The sequence below is a fragment of the Cavia porcellus genome, unplaced genomic scaffold (assembly GCF_034190915.1).
Source record: "Cavia porcellus strain 051 isolate PalLab524CR breed Dunkin Hartley unplaced genomic scaffold, mCavPor4.1 scaffold_5, whole genome shotgun sequence".
Taxonomy (NCBI): domain Eukaryota; kingdom Metazoa; phylum Chordata; class Mammalia; order Rodentia; family Caviidae; genus Cavia; species Cavia porcellus.
In genome coordinates, this window is record NW_026947488.1 from 6,650,624 (window position 1) to 6,673,137 (window position 22,514).

The following is a 22,514-nucleotide window of genomic DNA, read 5'->3' on the forward strand; positions in this document are numbered from 1 at the left end:
CCGGCATCTCCCGGAAGGCGTTAACAAAAAGCTCCGCCTTCAGCCTGACGACAACGCATGCGCAAAGGAGACATTGTTGTCAAAAGGAAGTTCTTGTGCCAGCAGTTTGCGAATCGATGGAAAGTTGAGGCAGATTGTTAAGCAGCTGCTTTTACAGATTCTCAACTCAGGCTAGCGGAAAGTAGCGATTTTCTTTGAAACGGTTGACGTATTTGACGTTTTTAAACGTCTTACAAAAGTCTTATTACTGGCAATTCGGGAAAACTGGCTTTGTGCCGATTGAGGCGCCCCGAGCCTCAGGTGGGGGTCTCCTGGGTCCCTCAAGTTTCCTGCAGCGTGACAGGGGTGAGGGAAGGGTAAGGACATCTGACTTGCCAGGCTGGTCCTCACTAGGATTAGGCGAAGTAACATACGAAGGGCTCTTACTACATACCGTATGTCGTTCACAGAAATAGGAAAGGTGTCAAGAGACAAAATTATGGTATAAACAGAAAATGCGAAGAGAACAAGAAGTATTATTGTAGCCATTGTTGATTTCCTATTACCTTGTTTTGCAATCATTATTTTGTTTTGATTGGCTTTATTCTGTTGTGCTTTGTTTGGTTTTATTTTTAAAAGAAAAAAATCATTATTTAGAAATGTTAAAGCAAAAAGGACAAAATTACAACCAGTTTAGCTGGGGATTCTAGAATGAGTGTTTTAATGAACCGAATACAACAAGGTGGTTTGAGAGACATACTGAATCCCGGGATTGAATAAAAAGTGGATTGGTTCCTTTCCTTGTAAAGTGGGAGAGATTGTCACAGAAAGGAGAGAGAAAATTGGTTGGTTAGTATCAGATTACATCAAGTTTTTGTTTTGTTTTTGGTAAGGATTACAGTAGAGGGGACTTTATTATCATGCCATTTGAAACTGGCCTATTTAGGAAATTTGACTGTTATTTTTATATGCTTGATGTTTTGAAAGTTCAGTTAACTGTTTCAGTTTGGTGACATGGAAACTTGGTATGAGTTGACTCTTTTTTTAAAAAAATTTTGGTCTGTTGGGGCCCAGTGCAAGAGTTCAGTGCAAATCAATTTTTAATGTAACAAGGGTCTGTTATAATGACTCAAACACAGGCTGCCACCAAATTGGTGCTGAAGAGGGGGACAGGGCGGGGAGTGTTGCAGGTAGCTGAGTTAATTAGAAATATTATAGGCAGTAAGACAGGATTATGCCCTCCAAAGAGCCAGTGCATAAGCTCAGATACCTGGCCACTGCAGGGTGGGGACCACACAGATGGACCAGACACCCCTTCCTGTGGGCCAGACCTCAGGACAAAGGATCAAACAAATGCACCTATATCCTGAGGATTGATATCCTAAATAGTTCCCTACCACCCTGAGGAAGCCTGGAGTCCCCATTCCAACCCCCTAGGGAAGAGTCACTGCTCCTAAAGAATGCCCACTTTCTACATGACTGGCTTCCCCATTTGTCCCTAATGTAATCAATTTTAGCTGAACTGTTGATCTCATTGCCTAACCATAGTTCTGTCCCACCTTATGCCCATCTTCTTTGTGAGTTCCCAGTCTTCCCCCACCTTGAACCCGTTTTGCCCCATGATTTTGCTCTATAAAAGCCCCTAGAAAAGAGTGCTTGGCAAACCACTCGGGACCCCTTCTGTCTCTCTTCAATAAATATATTCTACTCTTAACCTCCGTGTTCCTAAAATTTATTCTTTGATTTTAGAGAACATGAACTCGCGGACATGGTGGGTCAGGAGTTTCATTCCCCTGGATCAGGAGGACCATGAGCAGGGAAGTTGTCGCACATGCTGGGTCCACTCCATTACTTGGCATGGTGTGCACGTGTTGACCTCCTCCAAGAGCGTTGTGGTCTGTGAGATCTGGTTATAAATGCAGATTCATAGGTTCTGGGTGAACCTCAGAGCCCACATTTCAATCAAGCACCAGCAGAGGTGGCCAGGCTAGGCCCCCACGGTTAGGTACCAGGAATCCTGATCCAGCATTTAGAATCATGGGGAACTTTTTAAAAACCTGTTGCTTGGGTCGCACCCTCAGAGATCCTGATTTGGTAGATCTGGGATGGAGCCCGGGGATCCCTGTCTTTTAGACGCTCCCCAGGTGATTCTGGGCTGCAGTCAGGACTTCCTCCTGCTTAGACAGATGGAACTGACAGCTGCTTGCCTGTACCCAGTGCAGCAATCGTAGCAGTGAACTCACACTTCTGACCGGCTCCAAGTGTTCAAACACACACACTTTACACAAACACTCTCATGGGGCCTTCATCCCTAGCTATTCTTTATCTAGCTATGTCCACAGTTGGTGCAAATGAGGTCAGATTGGAATTCATCCCAGGCATGGGGCAGCGAGTGGAGATGGAACTGAACTCAAGCCACCTGCCCCAACTTGCCTCAGCCCTCACAGAGGGAAGAGTCATCTTCCCCCTTTGCTAGAAATACGGGAGATCAGCCGGGTGTGGTGCGTACCTGCAACCCCAGCACTCAGGAGGCTGAGGCAGGAGGATTGCTGTGAGTTCTAGCCCAGCCTGCACTAGATAGTGAGACCCTATCTCAAAAAAACAAAACTGGAAAAATAAAATAAAAGGAGGTCAACAAAGTGTGTAGTCTTGGGTGTGATTACTGAGTCACACTGTATATTAAAAAACCCTTAAATATAGAAAATATTTGAAAGTTAGTTGTAGACATAGTCACAAAAGTAAACTTTCTGCTATTTTTTATACACATAAATATTTCTGACTGACCAGTTTATAGTCCTTTTTCGTTGTTTTTTGAGACAGGATTTCACTATATAGCCCAGGCTGGCCTCAAACTCATGGCAATCCTCCCGCCTCAGCCTCAAGAGTGCTGGATTTACAGGCACGCTCCACCACACCTGGTTTTTATTCCATTTTAAGTGAATAAAAATGTTTACAATTTTAGTATCAATTGCTTCTTATTTGAAGTACTATTTAGTTTTGAAAATTTATTTAAAATGTTTTAATATGTTGGCTTACATTTTTGTGAATAGTGCGACCACAAAGCATATACATTACGCATTACCTCACAGAGAATTGGGGCGTCAAACTCAGACTCTTTTCATGAAGTTCTCTGCCCCAGATTAAAACCTTCAGTGTTTTCTTTTGCATTTGTGTTTTAGAGTCTTTTACCGAATTCCCTATATCTAGCTTAATGAAATTCCACCCCAAATAGTGGAAAGAGTTAGAAGAACCTTCTACCAGCAGAGGGCAGACTTGGCTTTTTAATGAGATTTTTGGGGCGCTGGGAAGAAGACTGACCTTGGAGAGCAGAGTCCACTGAGCCACCGAAAATGCTGTGATGCACGCGGCCTAGTTTTGAGAGCCTCTGTTCTTTTCAGCATCGTTGAAGCGGTACCTACATCAAGGTAACAGTTCAGCTGAGAGGCTCCGAGGGAAGCCGCGGGACCTGGGGGTGCTTTTGCCTGTTTTTAAACAAAACGCACGATGGCTTTTTTCATGAGATGGTACCTTGTGAAATCACTTAGCATCACCCAGGGTGTCAGTTAAGTTTCCCAGAAAGCTGGATATTACAAGCAGCTTTTATTTTATGAGGGTCATTATGAACCCATAAGGAAAACCAAGAGTCTCTGAACATCTTCTTGTGCTACTTTCTATTTCTGTTCATTTTAATGATAAACAGATTCCCACCCAATATTCTTCCCAGATTAAAATATGTAAATATTAAAAATAGATTTAAAAAATAGAGTTAAAAAAGGGGGCCGGGGATTTAGCTCAGCGTTGTAAGCACCTGCCTGGCAAGCGTGAGGTCATGAGTTCGATCGTAAGTACAAAAAAAAAAAAAAAAAAAAAAAAATAGATAAAAGAGATGACAGTAGAAAGGATATGTGTTGTCAGTTGTGATTTTAAATTGCTGTTTTGTCGTAATCTGTTTTGGAAATAAATTTTATGATTGAAGTTTTCGATGGTCCCCAAATACCTCACGGCAGTATGTTTTCAATCTGCATCCAAAAAAGACAGTCAGGAAGCAGAGCTGTGTTGTGTGTTGCTCTTTCCATATTCATTTCCCAAACAACTGGAAATTATTTTAAGTAAATTCCCAATCATGAGCTTGAGATGATTTAATTGCAAACTATTTCCAAATTTTAACTGATAGATCTGTCGTTCCCTCCCGTTTCCAACAGTACACGCTGACCCAGGTGCTCACTGGGGTAAACAGATTTCTAGCGTAGCAATCTCCTCTTTATTACATGTAAGGGATTACGTATGGTAGAAATGTAAAGAAAAACTCTTGATGTATAAATCTTTTTTAGAATTTTTGATGGTCTCACGAGCGAGTCAAATTAACAGCACGCCACAGTGTTTCCAGAATAAAGTGTTTGGTATCCACGTTTGCACGGAATAGAACACGTTTGTTAGTGTCACAGCTGTGACGCCAGGAGACCCCCATCTGCCATCTGGCCAGCAATATGATGCAGACCTTCCCCTGGCAGGGTGCGCACCGGCCCAGCGTGCAGGACACAGAGGCTCGGGGTTAAGTTAGTCACATGACCTGGGGAAGTTTCTCAGCCTCTCCATACGTTTGTATTTTGCCTGCAAAATGAGAATGATAATAAAAGTACCTAGCTCAGCTGGGTGGGGGATGAAGAGAATTACTGTTTGCCAAACACCTAGAAAAAGGCCAGGATTTAGCTCGGTGGTTCAAGTGCTTGCCTGGTAAGTGCAAGGTCATTTGATCCCAAGTTCCAAAAAAAGAAAAAAAAAAAAAAAAGAAAAACACCTCGAAGAAAATGAATGCTACCTAAATGTTTTCTCTTATTATTATAGTTTTAAATGTAACCCTTACCACAACCTTTCGGGCAGGGCCAGTGTCACCGGTGTGCAACCCATGTAGCCATACAGGACCTCAGCCTAAGAAGGGCCCCTGGTTGGTTTAACTCTTATTTCTATAGTCTTGAAATTCTTAACCTTTGAAATGCATAACCTCTTTCTCCATTTATAGGTTTTACTGGGACCTGCATTTTTTTTTTTTTTTATTTGCTGTTGTTTTTTAAGACAAGGTCTCACTAGGAGGCTCAGGCTGGCCTCCAGCTCTTGGCGATCCTCCTGCCTCAGCCTCCTGAGTGCTGGGATTACAAGAGTGTGCCAGCATGGCCAGCCAGGACCTGCATGTTCTGTAGCCGGAAGTAACCCTGCCTGCTAGTGCTACTGTGGTTTCGGACAAGGAACAAGTTCAGTGTTGTCATTTGTAAACTACTGTGAGTTGCTGAGTACTCACAAGGCTCCTGGGAGAACGAAACCAGACCACTGGTAAGCAGCAACCGGCACAGGCAGGTTTTCAGAAACAGCATCTATTGTTATTACCATTTATATTTGCAAACTACCCCACATCCCATAGTCCCATGAACGAGTTTTGTTGTTTATAATTACAAGAAACTTTATTGCATGAAAGATTTACTAAAAGTACCCAGTAAAATAAAAAAACTTACCTTTATAAAAATCAGAATAGGCTTATAAGGACGCACGATATCATATGCTTACAGTTGGCCTTATTAAAATCTGGGCTTCCTTGGTCTTAAATCCAAAGAAGTTCTGTGTCCTGTGGTCCTAGACTGGAAGAATCCAGGTGCTGGAATTGGGGTGATGATGTGTAACACCGAGGAGAAACATTTAACAAGAAAGTGTCGCCATTATAAAGGGGCTCAGGACAAACTAAAGCAAAGCACCAAAGAGTACACAGTGCAATATTTATTCACAACAACGTTCCCTAGTTTTACTGGTGAGTTAGGTGGGTCCTGGCTCCTGCACTGTGACCACTTCACTACAAAGGCACAAGGAAGAAACCACCAGGCACAAGGTGTGTGCAATGTTTGTGCTAGTGAAATACTGCATGCCTTGTATTAGCTGTATTATATTATATTAGCTATATTATATTAGCTATATTATAGAAGACAAAGAAAATATTTTATAGACTTTTATGACATGCAAAGCAGTCTTCAAATACAATTTGAAAGTCAAAATAATGTATCTTCTTTTACAATTTATTTTAGAATATGGGGTAGCAACTGATCTCTGTGGAGGATGAAATAAAGTCTTTTAGAGAATTAGGTATAGCATTGGTCCTGATAAAACATGCAGTGAAAGATCATTTTGTTCGACCTTTACAGTCTTTCCGTAACAGGATTTGCCAACGAAGAGTCATAGTAAGTCTTGTGCTTTCATATCCACCCTCCAAATTTTAATTTGTTGGGTAAGTACACTCTAGAAAGGTAATCTGAGGACAGGGAGTTCAGAGCTTGGATTTCCGCCTTCATTTTGGAGTCTGCCATCAGCTCCATCTGTCAATATAGTAAACAGACAGTCACGCCGAGGGTCACCGACATCTTCCATCTAGACTAGCTGTACTGACAGGACCGGGAGGCACTGCCCTTCTTTTCTGGTAGGGAATCGAACTCGGGGCCTGGTGCGGGCAGGCAGGTGGTCCTGCAGCTGAGCTGCATCCCCTCCCCGGGAGGAGAGGCGGAGTCTCTCTGTCGGTCAGCTGGATCAGTTCAATCACTAGACAGAGACCTGGATTGTTGTTCTTTTCTCCTTTTTTTTACCCTGAAGCTATGATGCAGCCCATTGAAAAAGCATAAATAACCACGATAAGGGTGAAAATCAGCCATCTACATCTGGCTCATCTCAGCTATTAGTTTTCATGGACTTGATTTCAACATTTACTGACTGCTAAGCCACACTGATGTTAATTGTTGGTGCTATAAACTCTCAAGGATATTTTTTAAATGCTGTGTGAACAGTCATTACTAAAGGGCAAGGTAACGAAACTTTATAGGATACTTGAATTTTAAAAAGAAACATACTTCTTTTCTCCAAAACGGCTGGCCAGTAACATAAGGTCTCTTCAAGATGCTGTCAAGTTTCATCTGGTCCCATTTCGTAAGTGGAATCAAACTGTCCTTAGGTATATTTAACCTGGGAAACAGATGAATAAAGTCAGTAGAAGCAGCGTGCTCCTGTAACACGTATATCTCGTTTATATTTACATATGTTTGAAGAAACTCGGGAATAACATAAGAAAACCATTAGAGATCCACGCACGAATCTGCCATGGCCGAGACCAGGCTGCGGTCTTGGGGCTGTGAGCTCTCCACCACGCACGGGCAGAAGCTGGGTTTTGCAAAGGGGCTTCAAGTTTACTTCGTACTCAAATCTTTGTAATTCGTTGAGGATTCTGAGCCACAGACATGAGTCCATCATTTCCTACTTAGACACACGCGTGCACACACCCATGCAGACACACACAATCCAGATTTACATTGGAAAAACTCGAATTTATCTTGGTATGTGCTATAAAGATAGAACACGAGAGCTCCGGGGTTTACGGTGTAATCTACTTTTTTGAAGGCACAAGTCCCAGATAGCCCAAGAGAGCTCCGGTTTCACAGAGTATTTTCCCGTGTCCCCATAGTCATGACCACTGGCCACTGGCAACTCCTGCACAGGGGTGGCAGTCTGACTGGCGGGAGGCCCAGAGCGCTGCTCCTGCAGTGTGTTTGTGTCACTGCCACACTGCTCTGCTTGTGTTTACACACGGAGTAGCTCCTGGGCACACACGGGAGTAAGAGATGCAGCTAGAGCTCCTCCAGATTCTCTGCCTAAGAGTTACCAGGCCATGTGTCCTCAATTTGTGCTAGAAATGACCTTCACACAAATAAATCACCTGCAAGGAATTTTGACCATGATATAAATACTGCATTGAACAAAGCTTTAATTCACTGAATGGAAATGTTCAAAAACCAAAAGTGAAATGTTTCTTCTTATGCTCTCATTTTAAAAAAAAAGCTGACCATCCAAAACCACCCACAGTCCATTTTTAGGAGCTAAGCACCTGTAACCAAGGCTGGCTCAGTGGTTAGAGACAGCCAACAAACATCCACACTGGCAAATTAAAACAATATGAAGACACTTTACAATATCACACTGGGAGAGATGGAAAAGAAAAGTGTCACTCTCCCATGCCCAGGGCAGGTGTCACCTATTCCTCCAGGAGAGCAAGTCAGGAAACCAGCGGACAGTCAGAGCCTCAAAAACATGCACACTCTTTGATCCATGAGTCTTCTGGGAATTCAACCTCAGGGACTTATTAGATGTTCAGGAAAAGGGTTAGTCACAGGCAGATCCATCAGCACACTGTCAGAACAGAGGTTTGGAAACCACCTAAATGTCTAGCTGTGACGGATTAACTAAACAACACCCAGCAGTGAAGCCTGACAGTAAGGGACAGTAACGTGATGTCACAGGAGAAATATATTTTCACATGGAGAAACCATCACATTATGTTCATGGAAAAAGCAGCTCACAAAATAACGTGAAGTGTGAGCACATCTTGGTGAAAAAGTTATGACCTCAGGCTGGAAGCACAGAAGCAAAACCACCTCACTGTGGGCTGTTGTCTTGTAATGATGTTTTCTGTTATGAAGATATACATTGAATTTGCCACACACAAGGGTCCCAAACATTAGGTAATCCTAAGTGAGACTCTTTATCTGCCCGAGATCACACTGTGAGGTTAAAATTTTAAATGTGTGGTAAAACTGATTCATGTGGCAACCCATACTGTCAGTATCATTTCATTAAGTTCTACATATAATACATATTTTTAAATATATGTAGTGTACAATGGTCATATATTTTATTTGTTATTATTTTATCTTATTCTTTTTTGTCTTTTTTGAGACAACATCACTATGCAGTTCAGGCTGGCCTTGAGCTCACTTTGTAGCCCAGGCTGATCTCAAACTCACAACGATCGTCCCAAGGGCTGGGATGACAGGTGTGTGCCACCACACCTAGCATAATACATATTTTTAAGCATAAAAAACTTACAAAATGTTTTAGCCATAGTAATAAAAAATCGTTTCTCTAGTAAGCCTTTTCAAGTACAATTAAACTCATTTGCTAAGTATTTTAGTAGTAAAAGCAAAAAAACTGCTTAATCTAATTCATAATTGCATAGTCCAGAGTCACAGTGCACAATATACATTTTAAGAATTTAAGAGTGTTTTGTGTGACTTTTCTGGCTCATTGTCACACACAGTAATGGTTGGTTTTAAATGTCCTGGGCCTTCTATGCCATCTAACCTTTTAATATCAGAAGGGAGGAGACCAAGCCACCTAATAGCTGGGACCGTCAGGTTGTGGGCTTCAAATGACATAGACTGAAACAAAGCACAGAGGCACACAGGTGAGGCTCACTTGCAGAAAACCAGCGTAGCATTCCCGTTTTTACAGCGAACTCCGCATGTTAAGAGGGACAGCTGTGGAACTGCTCTTTAGTATTTTTGTATTAATTTTCTTCTTTTTTTTTTTTTTTAATTTTTTTAAATTTTTTTTTTTTTTTTGTCTTTTTCCTTTTTATTGGTACCAGGGATCGAACTCACGACTGCCTGCTTGCAAGGCAGGTGCTTACGCCGCTGAGCTAAACCCCCAGCCCCTTGTATTAATTTTCTAGAAGCAAAACTTCAGGTGAACCTTTCCGACCTGCAGTCGTTACTGTTTGGGGCCCCGCGTCTACTCCGTGTCCCCCTTCACTGCTGTGAACCTGAGCAGCCCTCAGAGTCACCTGGAGACTGCAGGGCAGGAGCTCCTCGTGGTGACTGCGACTTAGTTCTTCTTCTTTTTTTTTTAATTTTATTTTGAATGTATACAACAGAACAAGACAGAATAAAGCCAACTAATTTCATACAGTGAAATTGGTACAGAACTTCACAGCAGGTTACTGGGATAACAGTAATAAGTATCACAGTATATTTTGTTATCTTTATAGTAGTTGTTCTTTCAATCACACATATCAAAATGAGATGCAACTTAGTTCTAACAGTGTCCAGGTGACGCTGACACTGCTGCCCGAGATCACACTGTGAGAACCACTGACATACGGTCACTTCAGGTCCTCCCATTGGCGAGGCAAGATCACAACATAGGAATGTCTACATTTTAAAAATTGGTTACAGCAACAGATATGCTGCCATTAATGTCATCAAATCCTCCCCTCGCTGTGAACACCCCCATCCCACACTCTTGCATTTTCGTAAGCAGCCCTGGAAGCCTCTTTCATGAGAGTCTGGGTGAGGTGGGCACTGCTGCTGAGTTCCACCCGGGAAAGGCAGGCACGATTTAAAAGTTTGTGTATGTGTGTGTATACAGTAACCGGTGATCCCATCAGGTGGAAAGGCAGGCTTGTAAAACATTACAGTGCTTTCCATCCTCCACCTCCAGCTTTTCTTCAAAGTCAAAATGACCATGAAAGGTAAACATTTTGAATTGTTTCAGGATATCAAGGCAAAATGCAACTAAAAAAAAGAAAATGTAACAAAAGACACTCACAAAACAGGACTTCCAGAACTGCTGGGAATGTGGCAAGGGTGAGGGGTAAGTGTTTTGAGAGGGATTATCGGCACTGGGTCTTTGGCTGTGATACGTTTTTTAGAACTTTGCAGGTTCACTGTGTTTTCTGATCACCCCATGCCTCGGCAGGCTTGAGGACGCAGGGTGACAATGCTTCTGGCCCACAGCAAATCTTCCTCTGTCATCTGTGGTTGCGGTGGTCATGCTGGACACTGGACGTGCAGTCACCAACACACAGAGTGGGACTCGAGTTCCCTTAGCGCAGGGATGCGAACCTTTCAGCGACCGAGTGCCCAAACTGCGACCAGCACCTACTGATTTATGGCAGAGGGCCAACACTGCAACTAAAGCCAAATACTAGTTCAGAGAAAACCATCTTTTCTCTTAAAAGGAAAACACACCTACCGGGCTTTCAGTGATACAAACAGCCTGCTGCGGCACACGAGCCACAGGTTCGCCCCCACTGCCTCAGCGATCTGGGGGCCCTTAGCTTAGTGGAGGGTGCCAAGTACATGCAGAACCACCCAGTGAATAGCAAAGGCTAAATAGTAGGAGAAGGAAAACTACTTTTGTGCACTTACCATGGATCCATACTTATAGATGCACATTATCTCTATGCCTATTAAAAGAAAATTAACTTTAAAATTAGTCTCATGTATTACAGGGCTCACTCTCAAATTTTATCTGATATCTGCGATTTTTATTTCGGTAAGCATTATCCATAATGAAAATTATGGATCTCAGTTTGCTATGGTAGACATAACTGTAAATTGCCTTAAATAAGTAGTCTTCAATGTTAATCTAATCATTTTCTCTTAAAATATTTTTTGAGGTTGTTTTAAGAGCAGAAAGCACAACTAAAAACATGGTTTATCCATGAGCATCCCAAATGGTGCAGGGTAGATTACCGTGTGGGTCAGCGTCTACCAGGGTGAGAACAGGAACATGAAACAGCTCCCACAGCCTCCTGACCAGCAGTCTCGTGTTCAGGTCGGGTGTGCCTTTCCCCTGAGAGCAGGACGGGAAGAAGCGTTTGAATTCCAGGAGGACAGGATGGACACCACGACTCCCTTATGTCATTAACAACTTAACAGCGAGGTTCCTCACCTTGAATGGGGAGACTGGCATTGACTGAACAAATGTGAGATATGAACACCACACTGGGGGGGCCCGTGTACATCCCCCCATCATTCCAGCCCTATGAGAGGCTCCCAAGGCAATATTTTAGCAGAAACAAAAATAAAAATAATCTTGCATACTAAAAATTGATCACTGACACATTATTTAAAATGGTGAAAACTAATAGCAACAACCAAAAAGCCGAAATGTCTGAGCACAGGGACGTGGACAGGTGGCACAGCTCACTGGTGACAGGAAGCCAGCTGCGAGCCCAAATAGCCTGGGCTGTCATCTCAACTCTACTTTTTTTTGTCCTTTTGAGACGGGGTCTCACTATGCAGTGCAAGCTGGCCTTGAGCTCACTTTGTAGCCCAGGCTGGTCTTGAACTCACAGCAATCCTCCTGCTTCTGACTCCTTGTGCAAGGATTACAGGCGTGCACTGCCACACCTGGCTGGCTCTGTACTTCTTGACGGCATGAATTTGAGGAAGTTACGAAACCTCCTCAGTTTTGGGGCTCTGTAATTCCTTATAAAGCTGAAAGAGGAATTACATTATTCAAAAATCATGAAGCACTTAGAAGAGTTTAACTTTAGAGTTCCATAAGCCCTTTGTGGTGGGATAACATGGAGTTCTTAAAACAGGTAGAAAAGTGATTTTAAGAGTGTTAAAATAGTGTCAAGAAAGAAAAGAGAAACTAGATGAAACATGGAGCAGAGGGAGGAGGCAGAGGAACGCTGCTGTTCAGAACAGGCTCTGGCACAGGCCGGTGTCTGGTGGTGGAAAGCTTGCCGGGCATGCTCATGCTCGAGGCCCTGGGTGCAATCCTCAGTACAGTGGCCGCCAGCGGCCGGGGAAAAACCAAGACAGGCTTCGGATCTGAGAGCTCTGAGTCGGAATTCCCTCTCTGTCCGTCATTATCACAAATGTGCCTGTGACAGCGGGCAGGTTTCTTAGTGCTTTTAGGCCGTGGCTCTAAAGTTGTAAGTCTGGCTTTACAGTAACCTGGAGCTGAACGTGGAGCTGAACATGTGGCCCAAGCCCCAGCCTTGAGTGGGCAGAGAATCGTGGGGAAGACGATCCTGGGGGACTGGAACTGTAGCCTGGAGGTGCGCTAGGCTAGCAATGTGAGGACCTGGGTTCAACCCCAAGCACAGCCAAAAAATAAAACCACAACAAAAACACACAAGGCAGTGCAGTTCCTGTGATCAAAGTAGAGGTGGTGAGACCTGGACCCCCAGCAGGAGGCTGCCCTGGCCTGAGGCCAGCCTGAGCTACCCAGTGGGACCTTGTCTCAAAACACAAAGCAAAACAGAACAAACTTTAAAAACTGTGAACTTGTATTACAGACAGCGCTTGGCCAAGCTCCGGCTCACTGTGAGCACTTGGCGAGCTGCTGCGCATTTCAGGGCTTTCCTGGGGAAGAGGCAGCAGGGAACCTGCCTGAGAGCCCGAGCAGCACAGCGTGCGAGGCTGTGGTGAGACAGCCCCTTCCTGGCCCGTCCTGCAGCTCCGGCTCCCTCCTCCGGAGCGTCTGTTTCACAGTGGTAGCGCCAGCGGTGGCTGCTGGGGACTGGTGGTGTTGGGGGTGCAGGCAGGCAGGCAGGGACTACAGGGCAGCAGTGCAGAGCGGAGGAACCGGGCGTGTGTGGCCTCCCCCGCCGCTGCAGGGTTGTTCACCACCGCTCAGGTCCTCCTCCAAGCTCGGATGCAGCTGCAGAGCGGCCGGAAGCAGATGGGTCCAAAGGGCCAGCTCCACTGCCTCCGGGCGCCAGGAGCCCCAGGGGCACCTACAGACCCTGCTTTCCATCTGGACTCATGGTCCCCCATTTCCGTGGTCCTCCACTTCCAGCGAGGCAGAGGCCGCTGGGGTTTGCTGCTGCCGCACCGGTGCACACCGGAAGCCCTGTGGGGAGCACGTGGGGGCGCCTGGTGCTCGTCCTGTGACACGGGTGACACTGTCCTGACGTCCCGGTGGCGCAGCTGTCCGACTCGTCCCTCGCCTCAGTGGCCGCCAGCTCCTTCCTCATGTCCCCTTCTGTCCGCACACCGAGGTGACCGCCCGCAGGCCGACTCTCCGGCTCCGTGTGATGGACACGTGGCCACGCAGGGCCTTGTCCTTCCCTTCGGCTCCGCTTCAGGCGCTAACCCAGGCCACCTCCATGGGGCGGTTGCAGCCAGCTCGCCCGCTGCTGCTCACTTCCATAAACAGACCTCACACACACCATACTTACTGCTAATCCGGTAAGCCGGAGGAATTTTAAGTAGGAGAGCCTTGTGTTTTCTTCTTCAAAGAGCTAGGTTTTTATCCAGATCTGCAAGAGCAGATAGGCCGGGAAAAGGGCTGACCAAGGATGAGGGCATGGTCACTCCTCCGCAGTGGACATCTGAGCCCCGGGTGCCCCAGTTCCCTCTGTCCCCACCTCCTCCCTTCCCACTGCGGCCGACTCTGTTGGTGGCTCCGGCTCAGTGAAGTCCACTGCCTGCACAGGGCTGCTGCTGTCCCTCAGGTTTACATGGAAGCTTAACCCCAATGCAGGCTCCCAGGACAGGGATGCGGGTGGGTCTTCTTCACCGTCTGAGGTCCCAGTGAGAAGATGACCACCCAGTGAACCCAAAAGCAGGCTCTCACCAGGGGCCGAGTCTGCCGGCCCCTTGATCACCTGCCCCGCCACTAGGACAGTGAGCAGCAGATGTGAATCGCTGCAGCCCCCGGTCCAGGGTGACCCTTAAGGCCAGACACTACCATGAGTTCTCTTGACGATAGGAATCACGATACGTGTGTCTCTGTTTGTCACTATTTGCACATCTATGTTTTTAAAAAGCAAAGCCTCGGCAGGCCTAGGGGTGCATGCTTGTAATTTCAGTGCTGGGGAGGTCGAGGCAGGAGGATTGCCGCAATTTTGAGCCCAGCTTGAACTACATAGACACCTTGTCTTAAAATAACAAGACAAACACAAAAGTGGTGGGGGAAGCAAGCTCCTTTTGGCTGCGTTAGTGAAACGACCTTATACAGAAACCCGTGTGAGGGGCAAAGAGGAGCAGCCCTGTTGAGGGAACCGGCCAGAGCCAGGTGTGACCGCACCTGTGGGAAGTGACAGGGTGGCAGCAGGCCTGTGAGCTCTGGGCAGGTGGAAATGTCCTGGCCCTTAGAGACCAGCAGCACCGCCTCCTCCTCAGTCAGGACACCTCGGAGTGCCCTGCTCGGCGGTGCTGCTGGGTGCTGTGCAAGGTGCAGAGGGACCCCACTGCTCTCTTCCTGACCCCATGGGGTGTGCGCCAGTCCCGAGAGGAAGTAAAGGCAGACACTGTACCGTCACCATGATGCACGGCGACATTTTGTAGCAGAAGTTGTCATCTAGGAGCCGCTGAAAGGTTGCATCTTTTTCTACAATTAACAGAAATTTCGCATCTGTGATTAGGTCTGTGGTGTTAAGGCTGCTAACCCGAGGGAAACGTGCTGTTCTGTCACCCATCGCATTACGGTGCCCTGCGGAGGAATTCAAAGGTGGCGCAGAAAGAACGCTGCGGTCCACCTTCACCCACACAGACTCAAGCATGCGTGCATCCGGCCCCTGCTTCCCGGTGAACTGCTGGAGGTGCCCAGAGACGGGACCGGCCTGGTCATTTTGACAGTGACGTGGTCTAACTTGCTCATTAGACACCACGAATGCTTGATTTGTCAGTGGAATGAAAGAACACTTCAGAATTGTAAAGGCTTCTCCCACTGGAAGGATACTCCGAATTCCTTGAATATTAGATGGCACAGCAATAGCCTAAATTGAAAGAAAGGGGGCATTTTAGATTTTTATTTTTTTAATTTAATTTATTTATTTTTATCGGTAACCGGGATCGAACTCATGACCATGCCCTTGCAAGGCAGGTGCGTATGCCGCTGAGCTAAATCCCCAGCCCTGGCATTTTAGATTTTTAAATGCAAAGAAAGTATAAACTTCATTTGGTAATTTTTCATGAAAATCATGTCTTCATTTTCCTTTGGCTGTACCAGTGATCATTACTTACTGTGCAGTGAGCAGACAGTGGGCAAGAAGGCGCCCCTCGGTCAGGGCAGGCCCCCCGAGACCCACATGCTCCCAGCAGGAGGGTTTCTAGAGGCTTTGTAGACGTGGTTAAAAAAAGAAAAAAAATGGAGGCTGGGGATTTAGCTCAGCGGCATAAGCACCTGCCCTGCAAGCAGGCAGTCGTGAGTTCGATCCCCAGTACCAATGGAAAAAAAAGAAAAGACAAGACACTTCTATGTTTCAGTAATATCTGTTTCTCTTTCTTTCTCTTTGGTAAGTGTCTTTTCCCCAGTTTATGTCTTTTTTCTTGTTCTGGGAATCGAACTCACAGCCTCGCACCTGCCTGGCTGGCGCTGAAGCTGAGCTACACCCCTGCCCCGGTTCCTGCTGTACACTCTGAGTAACTACTACGAAGAGAAAGACTCGCAGAGTATTAAAAAATTCAAAAAAATATACAATCTATTAATTATTGTTTATCTCCCATTATCATATTTTGAAATTCTGTATAATTGTTTTTAATGTTAATTTCTTTAAAATAAAATTTAGGGCTGGGGATTTAGCTCAGCGGCATAAGCACCTGCCTTGCAAGCACACAGTTGTAAGTTCGATCCCCAGTATCGATTCAAAAAGAAAACTAAACAAAAAATAAAATTTAACAAAGAAAAAAGAAGCAGAAATGGGCCACGGGTGGCGTTTCACGCTTGTAACGTCAGCACTAGGGGAGGCTGAGGCGGGAGGATAACAACTGCTACCCCAGGCTGGGCGGCTTGTGGCTCTGGGAAACCCTGTCTCAAAAAAGAAAACAGGGAAGGACTGGGGTGCATCTTAGTGCGCAGTCCTCAGCACAGAGAAAAGGAAAGAGAAAAAATGAAAAGATGAAAGAGAACGTCCTGAGCTCGGGGCTGGGGGTCACCTGTCCCCTCTCCTAGCTCTGGGTGGCCTCACCCAATGCCATGCTAGTTTCGTCCTTCAGTGGACCTTGAAAATCTTAAGCTCTGAATGACGGATCAACGCAAGAAGTAAAACACAGTCCACAAGGAAGGGACGGAGGGGTGGGCAGAGGCCGCGCGCAGCGTGAGGCGCTTACGGAGGCTCCACAGGCGCAGGTCACCCGGGTGCCGTCCTCCTCCACGTATCTCAGGTTGCCAGCAATTAACCCTTTGGATGTTGACAACTGGAAAAAAAGAGAAAGAAACAGACATCTTTGAAACCTGCTCCACCGACACGTTCTTCGTGCTCACCCGCTAGGCCATTTGCATTTTTGATCTGATTGGAATTTGGAGATGAAGGAAAAAATATGTGTGGGTATTTAGGAATTAACAATATTTCATAATTCAGTCGATTCAGTTCACTCATTTAAAGGAATATATTGCAAGGACAATTTAAATTTATATGAGAAAAAAATCTGGTGTCAAATGCTATCAAATAGGCGAAGATTACATTTATTATCATTACAATGTCTTAGACATATTTTGTTTTAAAATATGATGTTTATATTAAATATAACTTACAATGTGTAGACTCCTCCTTGGTAGTTTCAGCATGCACGAAATGTCGTCAATAATATTGTCCACCACAGTCTGATTACCAAAGAGTTGGCTATCTGTGTAATATATGTCCCTTCGAAAATTTAAGACACACGTTTTATCTAACTATCTTCTGTGACTAGGACAACTATCAGAAATGCTATTTGGAGAAAAGTTTAACTAAGTGAAACACAACATACAAGGAAAGTAATTTAGTACCCACGGTTGGTGACTTTTTAAAACATACAATGAAAGTTAATCTAATAAAATCTCACATTACATTAGAGTAAGGACTTTACCAGAGTAATATACTTACCTTTTGGTCGCGTAAGTATTGCTCTGTACTAATTTATAAATCATGGATAATATTTTAAGAATTAGAGCTGAAAAATAAGATGCAATGAGTGACTTAGTTACCATTTCTCACATTAATTCAAAAGACATTGTTATCAGGATTTTAATGGTCCCCAGTTCCCGTCCATAACACTTAAACAATCTTTCCAAAACAGGGGTTTAAAACAACATAATTGCCCAAAGAGTCAGATAAAATTAATTGCTCTTTTGACAGCAAAACAAAGAAAATAAGGATCTATTAAATCATATACCTCGATAAGTACATTTACTTAGGAATGACGATCTGCTTCTATGGCCATTGACAATGCGACATTTTAGAAAATTCATTAATTTACATGTGACCTATTAACTAACAGATCAATAGCTAACTAGCAACAACTAAAAACTAAAAAGAAATCTAATTTATTTCTTTTTATTACTCAAAGCTAGGAAAGATTATTTTACCGAATTTTTGCACTGATTTTGGAGAGTCACTTCTGATTTTTCTTGTGCTACAGTGGGGTACCATCTGAAGACCCACCGTATCCTCGAACCTGTTGTTTTATTTAAAACAAAGGAATAAAATAAAAAACAACTTCTGGACACCTAACGATATCCACTTAATATTCTTTTCTGCCCACTGATTCAATCCCATACTTCACCTTTATACAAACACTAAGCCTTTAGGAGGCCTCCTTTACAAGCTTAGGTTGATTGTTTTGGGTTGTAATTAGATAATTAGCTTGGTGACACCTCGGCTAAAATATCTGCCTTTGATTATGCAGTGTGTCCTAGGCACAACTTCTTGGGAAGACATTTAGGGCATGTGAAATGTTTTCGTATTTCATGATTTTATTAGTATTTCATTCATTTTAATAATTTCATTTAATATTTTGACTCAGTTTGGCAGTATTTTATTTCTAACTTCTCCCCAAAGAAATATTACCTAAAGTAACAGTGTGTATTAGGTTGTGAAAGTGAACCACCGACCCTCTCCTAGGGGCAGCAGAAGGAGTGAGACACAGATGCTAGGTACCAGTGCTTGGATAAAATCCATCTTGCAAAATACAGTGCACAAGTGCAGAGTTTGTGTTAATTATATTGATTTTAAAATAGTCCTTAGTGACTAAGGAGTCTCCAAATTCCTTTTATTCTGTCTTTGAAAGTTTAAGAACTATTCTCGTACTATTTCTCATTATTTGGTAGAGAAGGTTTTACAGGCTGGGCGTGGGGGCTAAAATAACTGGGCACTAGGCTGGAGAACTTGGACAAAACTGTTGAACGAAGCGGGCGTGGTCACCAGGGAGCCTCGCCAGTGAGCCCTGCGTTCAGGGTCCTTTACTTCAGCCTGGCTTTTCCCTCTGGGCTGGGTGTCCTCAGCATGCAGGGCTTTCTTTTTCTTTTTCTGTTTTTTTTTTGCAGTATAGATGAGAATTGTACCCAAGGCACTGCCACCCCCAGCGCTGGAGGCTCAGAGCCAGGCCTGTTATCTACTTATGGCAAGAGCTTATGCGCTTTGAACTCTAACCTCTTTGAGGGCTCACTTTTGTTACTAGCCTTAGCCTGTTTTTTTGATTTGCTGCACGTTTCAAACCCACTAGTTCACACAATCTTCCTTAAGTACATTTTACAAACTTTCTAAATTTTTGGTGGTGGGGCAAATAAAGGTGACACAAACAATGACTTTGAACTCAAGGAAACTGGAATAAGGACACAGATACCGCATTTAAACATAGAAATGCCGAATGCCCACTTGATGTTTTCCCAGCTTGATCTGTTGTCTATGATGAAGGCAGGTGCCTCTCTCCTTGCCAAGCTTGTGACAATGTCTTGAATGATATTTTCTATAGATGCAAGAACCTCAGAACTGAAACAATAAACACACGATTCAATTTAAATTACAAAGGATGCTTTGTAATATGTAACATCTCCCCACATCAACCTAAGAACAACTTTTGTTTCATGGGTTGCTTTTTAAGACTTAGAAATTCAGGCCAGCAATCATCTCTCCCTCTAGATCTTAACCTCAGTCCTGCATTAAAACAATACTGTTTACAGTGGGCACTTAAAAAGAAATTATATTTGCTTGTACCTGTCAAGTTCTGAACTGAAGTAATGTCTCCCTTTTCTATTAATGACTATATAATGTAAATTACAAATACGTTTGCTCCCCATACTAACCTTCCTTATCCTAACTCAAATATAAACTTATTGGTTTGAAAAGCTACTGATAAATGTTTTAATTAAAAACAATGAAAAAAAGAAAAAAATGATGTAATATTTGGGTGGAATTTCTTTCCCAAAAATGGAATGTAAAAAATATTTCAACAGAAAAATTCGTTGTAGCACACTGCGCTAATTGATCTCATGCCTTAAAATCGGCCTTTTTGAATTTTAGTGATTCAAAATGGAAAAAAGTTTAATCACTGCCATCAAAAGAACGAATCATGAGTCCTGCACTAAAAGGTTGACTTGGCAACTCTTATGCCACTTTACAGCAAAAATTAAAATCGATCCCAGTTTTCTGACAGTGGACTTCTAATTTTGTGAGCTGTTAAACAAAAAAGTTCTGTTACTATTACCATATTATTTAGAAAGGTTAATCAAATTAAATCTAGAAAATAGGCAACATATTTGAGTTATGATTTCCACAGCAACTTCAGTTTTTAGTTAAAAGCTGTGTATCAAAAAATGAAAATTGGTATACCTGAAGAAGAATTTTCAAACATTTAACATTTTCTAACATTGAGAGAGGAATTAACCCAAATATTTCATCCATAGCCTCCTCCCTTGGCAGTTTGAAAAAGGAAGTGGCAAGACAATGCTGTAACCAACATAAATCAGACTAATTTACACCGTAGTGGAGATGAGGGACTTATCACCCTCCTAACTTTTCCCTGAAACTAAATCTTCTGTAAAGATCTGTTTGCTTATGGGATTTCTGGTAGTTGGTCTGGGCTTAAAAGTAAGAGGGTAAATCACTGACAAACAAGAAAAACAGATCAACGCAGGAAAACAACAGGGAATTTTAAATAAAAGAGGCCAGTCAGTCAGTATTTTCTGCAGTTCATTCCAAATTGGAAAGCTGCAGTTTCTGTGGCCGATTTTAAACAAATAAAATATGGGCATTGTCTTCAAGTCAAGAAAAACGTTACAGCATTACAAACCACTGAAAAAGGGCGATAGCCTTGTTAACTTTTGAGGGAGCCATTAGCTCACCACGTGCAAACGCACAGGATTCATTTGCTCACTTTCCTTTCTTCTCCCACTAAAAAAGCCTCCAAAGCTTTTTAAGTGAAACATTTATTTTTAAAAATAATTTGAAAAAACAAATACGAAGCCCAACTACTCCCTACCCCTCAATTCCCTGACTTATTAGGTCTCTGGAGGAATCTGCGAGCCTTCTAGAAGCTTCTAGAAGGGGAACATTCCAGAAAACAGCAGGGCACCGTCACCAGATTTCAGGAATTCAAATTCAAATTCAAACTCAAACTAAGGTGAAAAGCAGGAAGGAGGCCAGCCGGAACAGCCTTTCCTAGCGTCCCAGCCGCCCCGCCGAGAGGCGCAGACTCTCTCCTCAGAGCAGCCCCGGGCCGGCCGCCACTTCTGCGGGCTGCCCGGCGGGAGCTCCTGTACCTAGAGGCCACGGGAGTTCCCTGTCCCGGGGGCTCCTGGCCGCCTCTACTCAGGGCAGCCAACAGGGACGCTCTATGGCGGTCGAGCACCTCAAAGAACGAGGCCTCAGGCCCCATGGGTGCAAAAGCCATGAGGGCGGACAGCAGCAAGAACCCCCGCCAGGCGACACAGCGTTTCCCGCGCTTTCTAGCCTGACGCATGCGCACAATGCATCATCGGGTCCGCCTGGCTGCTGAGCCACGCATGCGCATAGCACACGGAGAACTGCGCGTGCGCAGGGCTCTTTCAGGCGTGCTGTCCCTGCGAAGCCAAGCGGGGAGGGCTGCTTACCTGAGTTCAGGTCTGGCGGAGGTTGGGAGTGTCGGGAGCTGAGCTGGGATTTTCCTGAGCTGACTTCATTGCTTTGTGAGGACTATTTAGAGAAAGCAGTGTGAGCAGTTTTTCATAAAACAGTTCTGGGGCCGGGGCTGCGCAGAGGCTGTGTTTGATCCTAGGCATTAAAAGCATCAAGCTGGGTATTTTCCCAGAAAAATTGAAAATGTCATGCCACAGCGATATGTGTTCCGTGTTTATAGCAGCACAATTCCTAATAGATAAATCTTGAGAATAACCCAGATGCCCGTCAATTGCAGAATGAGGAAAAAAGGAGTGGCGGGTTCATACAACAGAATATTACTCAGCTATAAAAAAGGATAATTTTGAGGCTTTTATAGGTAAATGGAGGCAACGAGATGACACTCATAAGTAAAATAAATCAAACTCACATTTATAAATATCATATTGTCTCCTTAGTATAAACAATAAATAAATAAAAATCTGAAAGAGTAACAAGATCTTAAATATACAGTAGACATTGTAAGAATGAAAGGGCAAAAAAGTGCTCCAAAGGACAGAAAAAATAGGAGAGGGGAAAGGAAAACAGGAAAGGATTATAGGTATGTTGGTAAACACGTATGAATGTATGTACATATGTATGCTAGATAGATAATTATACTATTAATTTCGGTTGGTTCATCAAAAAGAACAGTTTGTGCTGTCAGTGATCACTTTTGTGCCTCGATTTTATAACCTGAACAACTTCTAAGACAACAATATGCAATATGCTAACTAGTGTTAGTTCTCTACTTATTTTTTTTTTAACTCTGTATCATTTGTATCCTTTATTTCTGCAGCAGAACAGAGAGTTGGGAAGACCCTGCTGTGTGTCCGAGACCGTTCTGGTCCTGGGTTAGCTGGGATCCAGGCCAAGGCCCTGCCAGCTCTGGTTAGGCTTCAGGTGAGGGCTCAGGGATTATGGAGCTGTCCACTGAGCCGCTCCTGGTTTCCCCTTAACTGATGTGAGAGGTTTGCTCTGATCGGAGGCCGGGTGGAGATCCTGATCTCACCACCTTGTGCCCCATCAGATTGCAGCAGTTCAATCCCAAGTCAAAGCGCAGGTCACCCACTTAAATTTCAATTTTGGATAAACAACA

At 44.1% G+C, this 22,514-nt stretch overlaps 1 protein-coding gene across 3 annotated transcripts; it reads right to left on the bottom strand.

The window, feature by feature from the left end:
* Window positions 1-5,958: 5,958 nt before the first annotated feature.
* Spo11 (SPO11 initiator of meiotic double strand breaks) lies at window positions 5,959-21,173 on the bottom strand. Of its 3 annotated transcripts, XM_003463642.2 has the most exons (13): window positions 21,043-21,173; window positions 19,160-19,273; window positions 17,872-17,960; window positions 17,390-17,456; window positions 17,059-17,167; window positions 16,635-16,721; window positions 15,265-15,301; window positions 14,840-14,949; window positions 11,316-11,415; window positions 10,989-11,026; window positions 9,142-9,218; window positions 6,861-6,972; window positions 5,959-6,335 (listed from the first exon to the last, which is right to left on the bottom strand). In XM_003463642.2, exons 1-13 carry the CDS (start codon window positions 21,171-21,173, stop codon window positions 6,216-6,218), a joined length of 1,191 nt encoding a protein of 396 aa, XP_003463690.1. In that variant the 3' UTR covers window positions 5,959-6,215. The 3 variants fall into 3 exon arrangements, with proteins under 3 accessions (XP_003463690.1, XP_013001095.1, XP_003463691.1); XM_013145641.2 differs by lacking the exon at window positions 19,160-19,273 and having other exon boundaries at window positions 14,840-14,937; XM_003463643.2 differs by lacking the exon at window positions 19,160-19,273.
* Window positions 21,174-22,514: the final 1,341 nt, after the last annotated feature.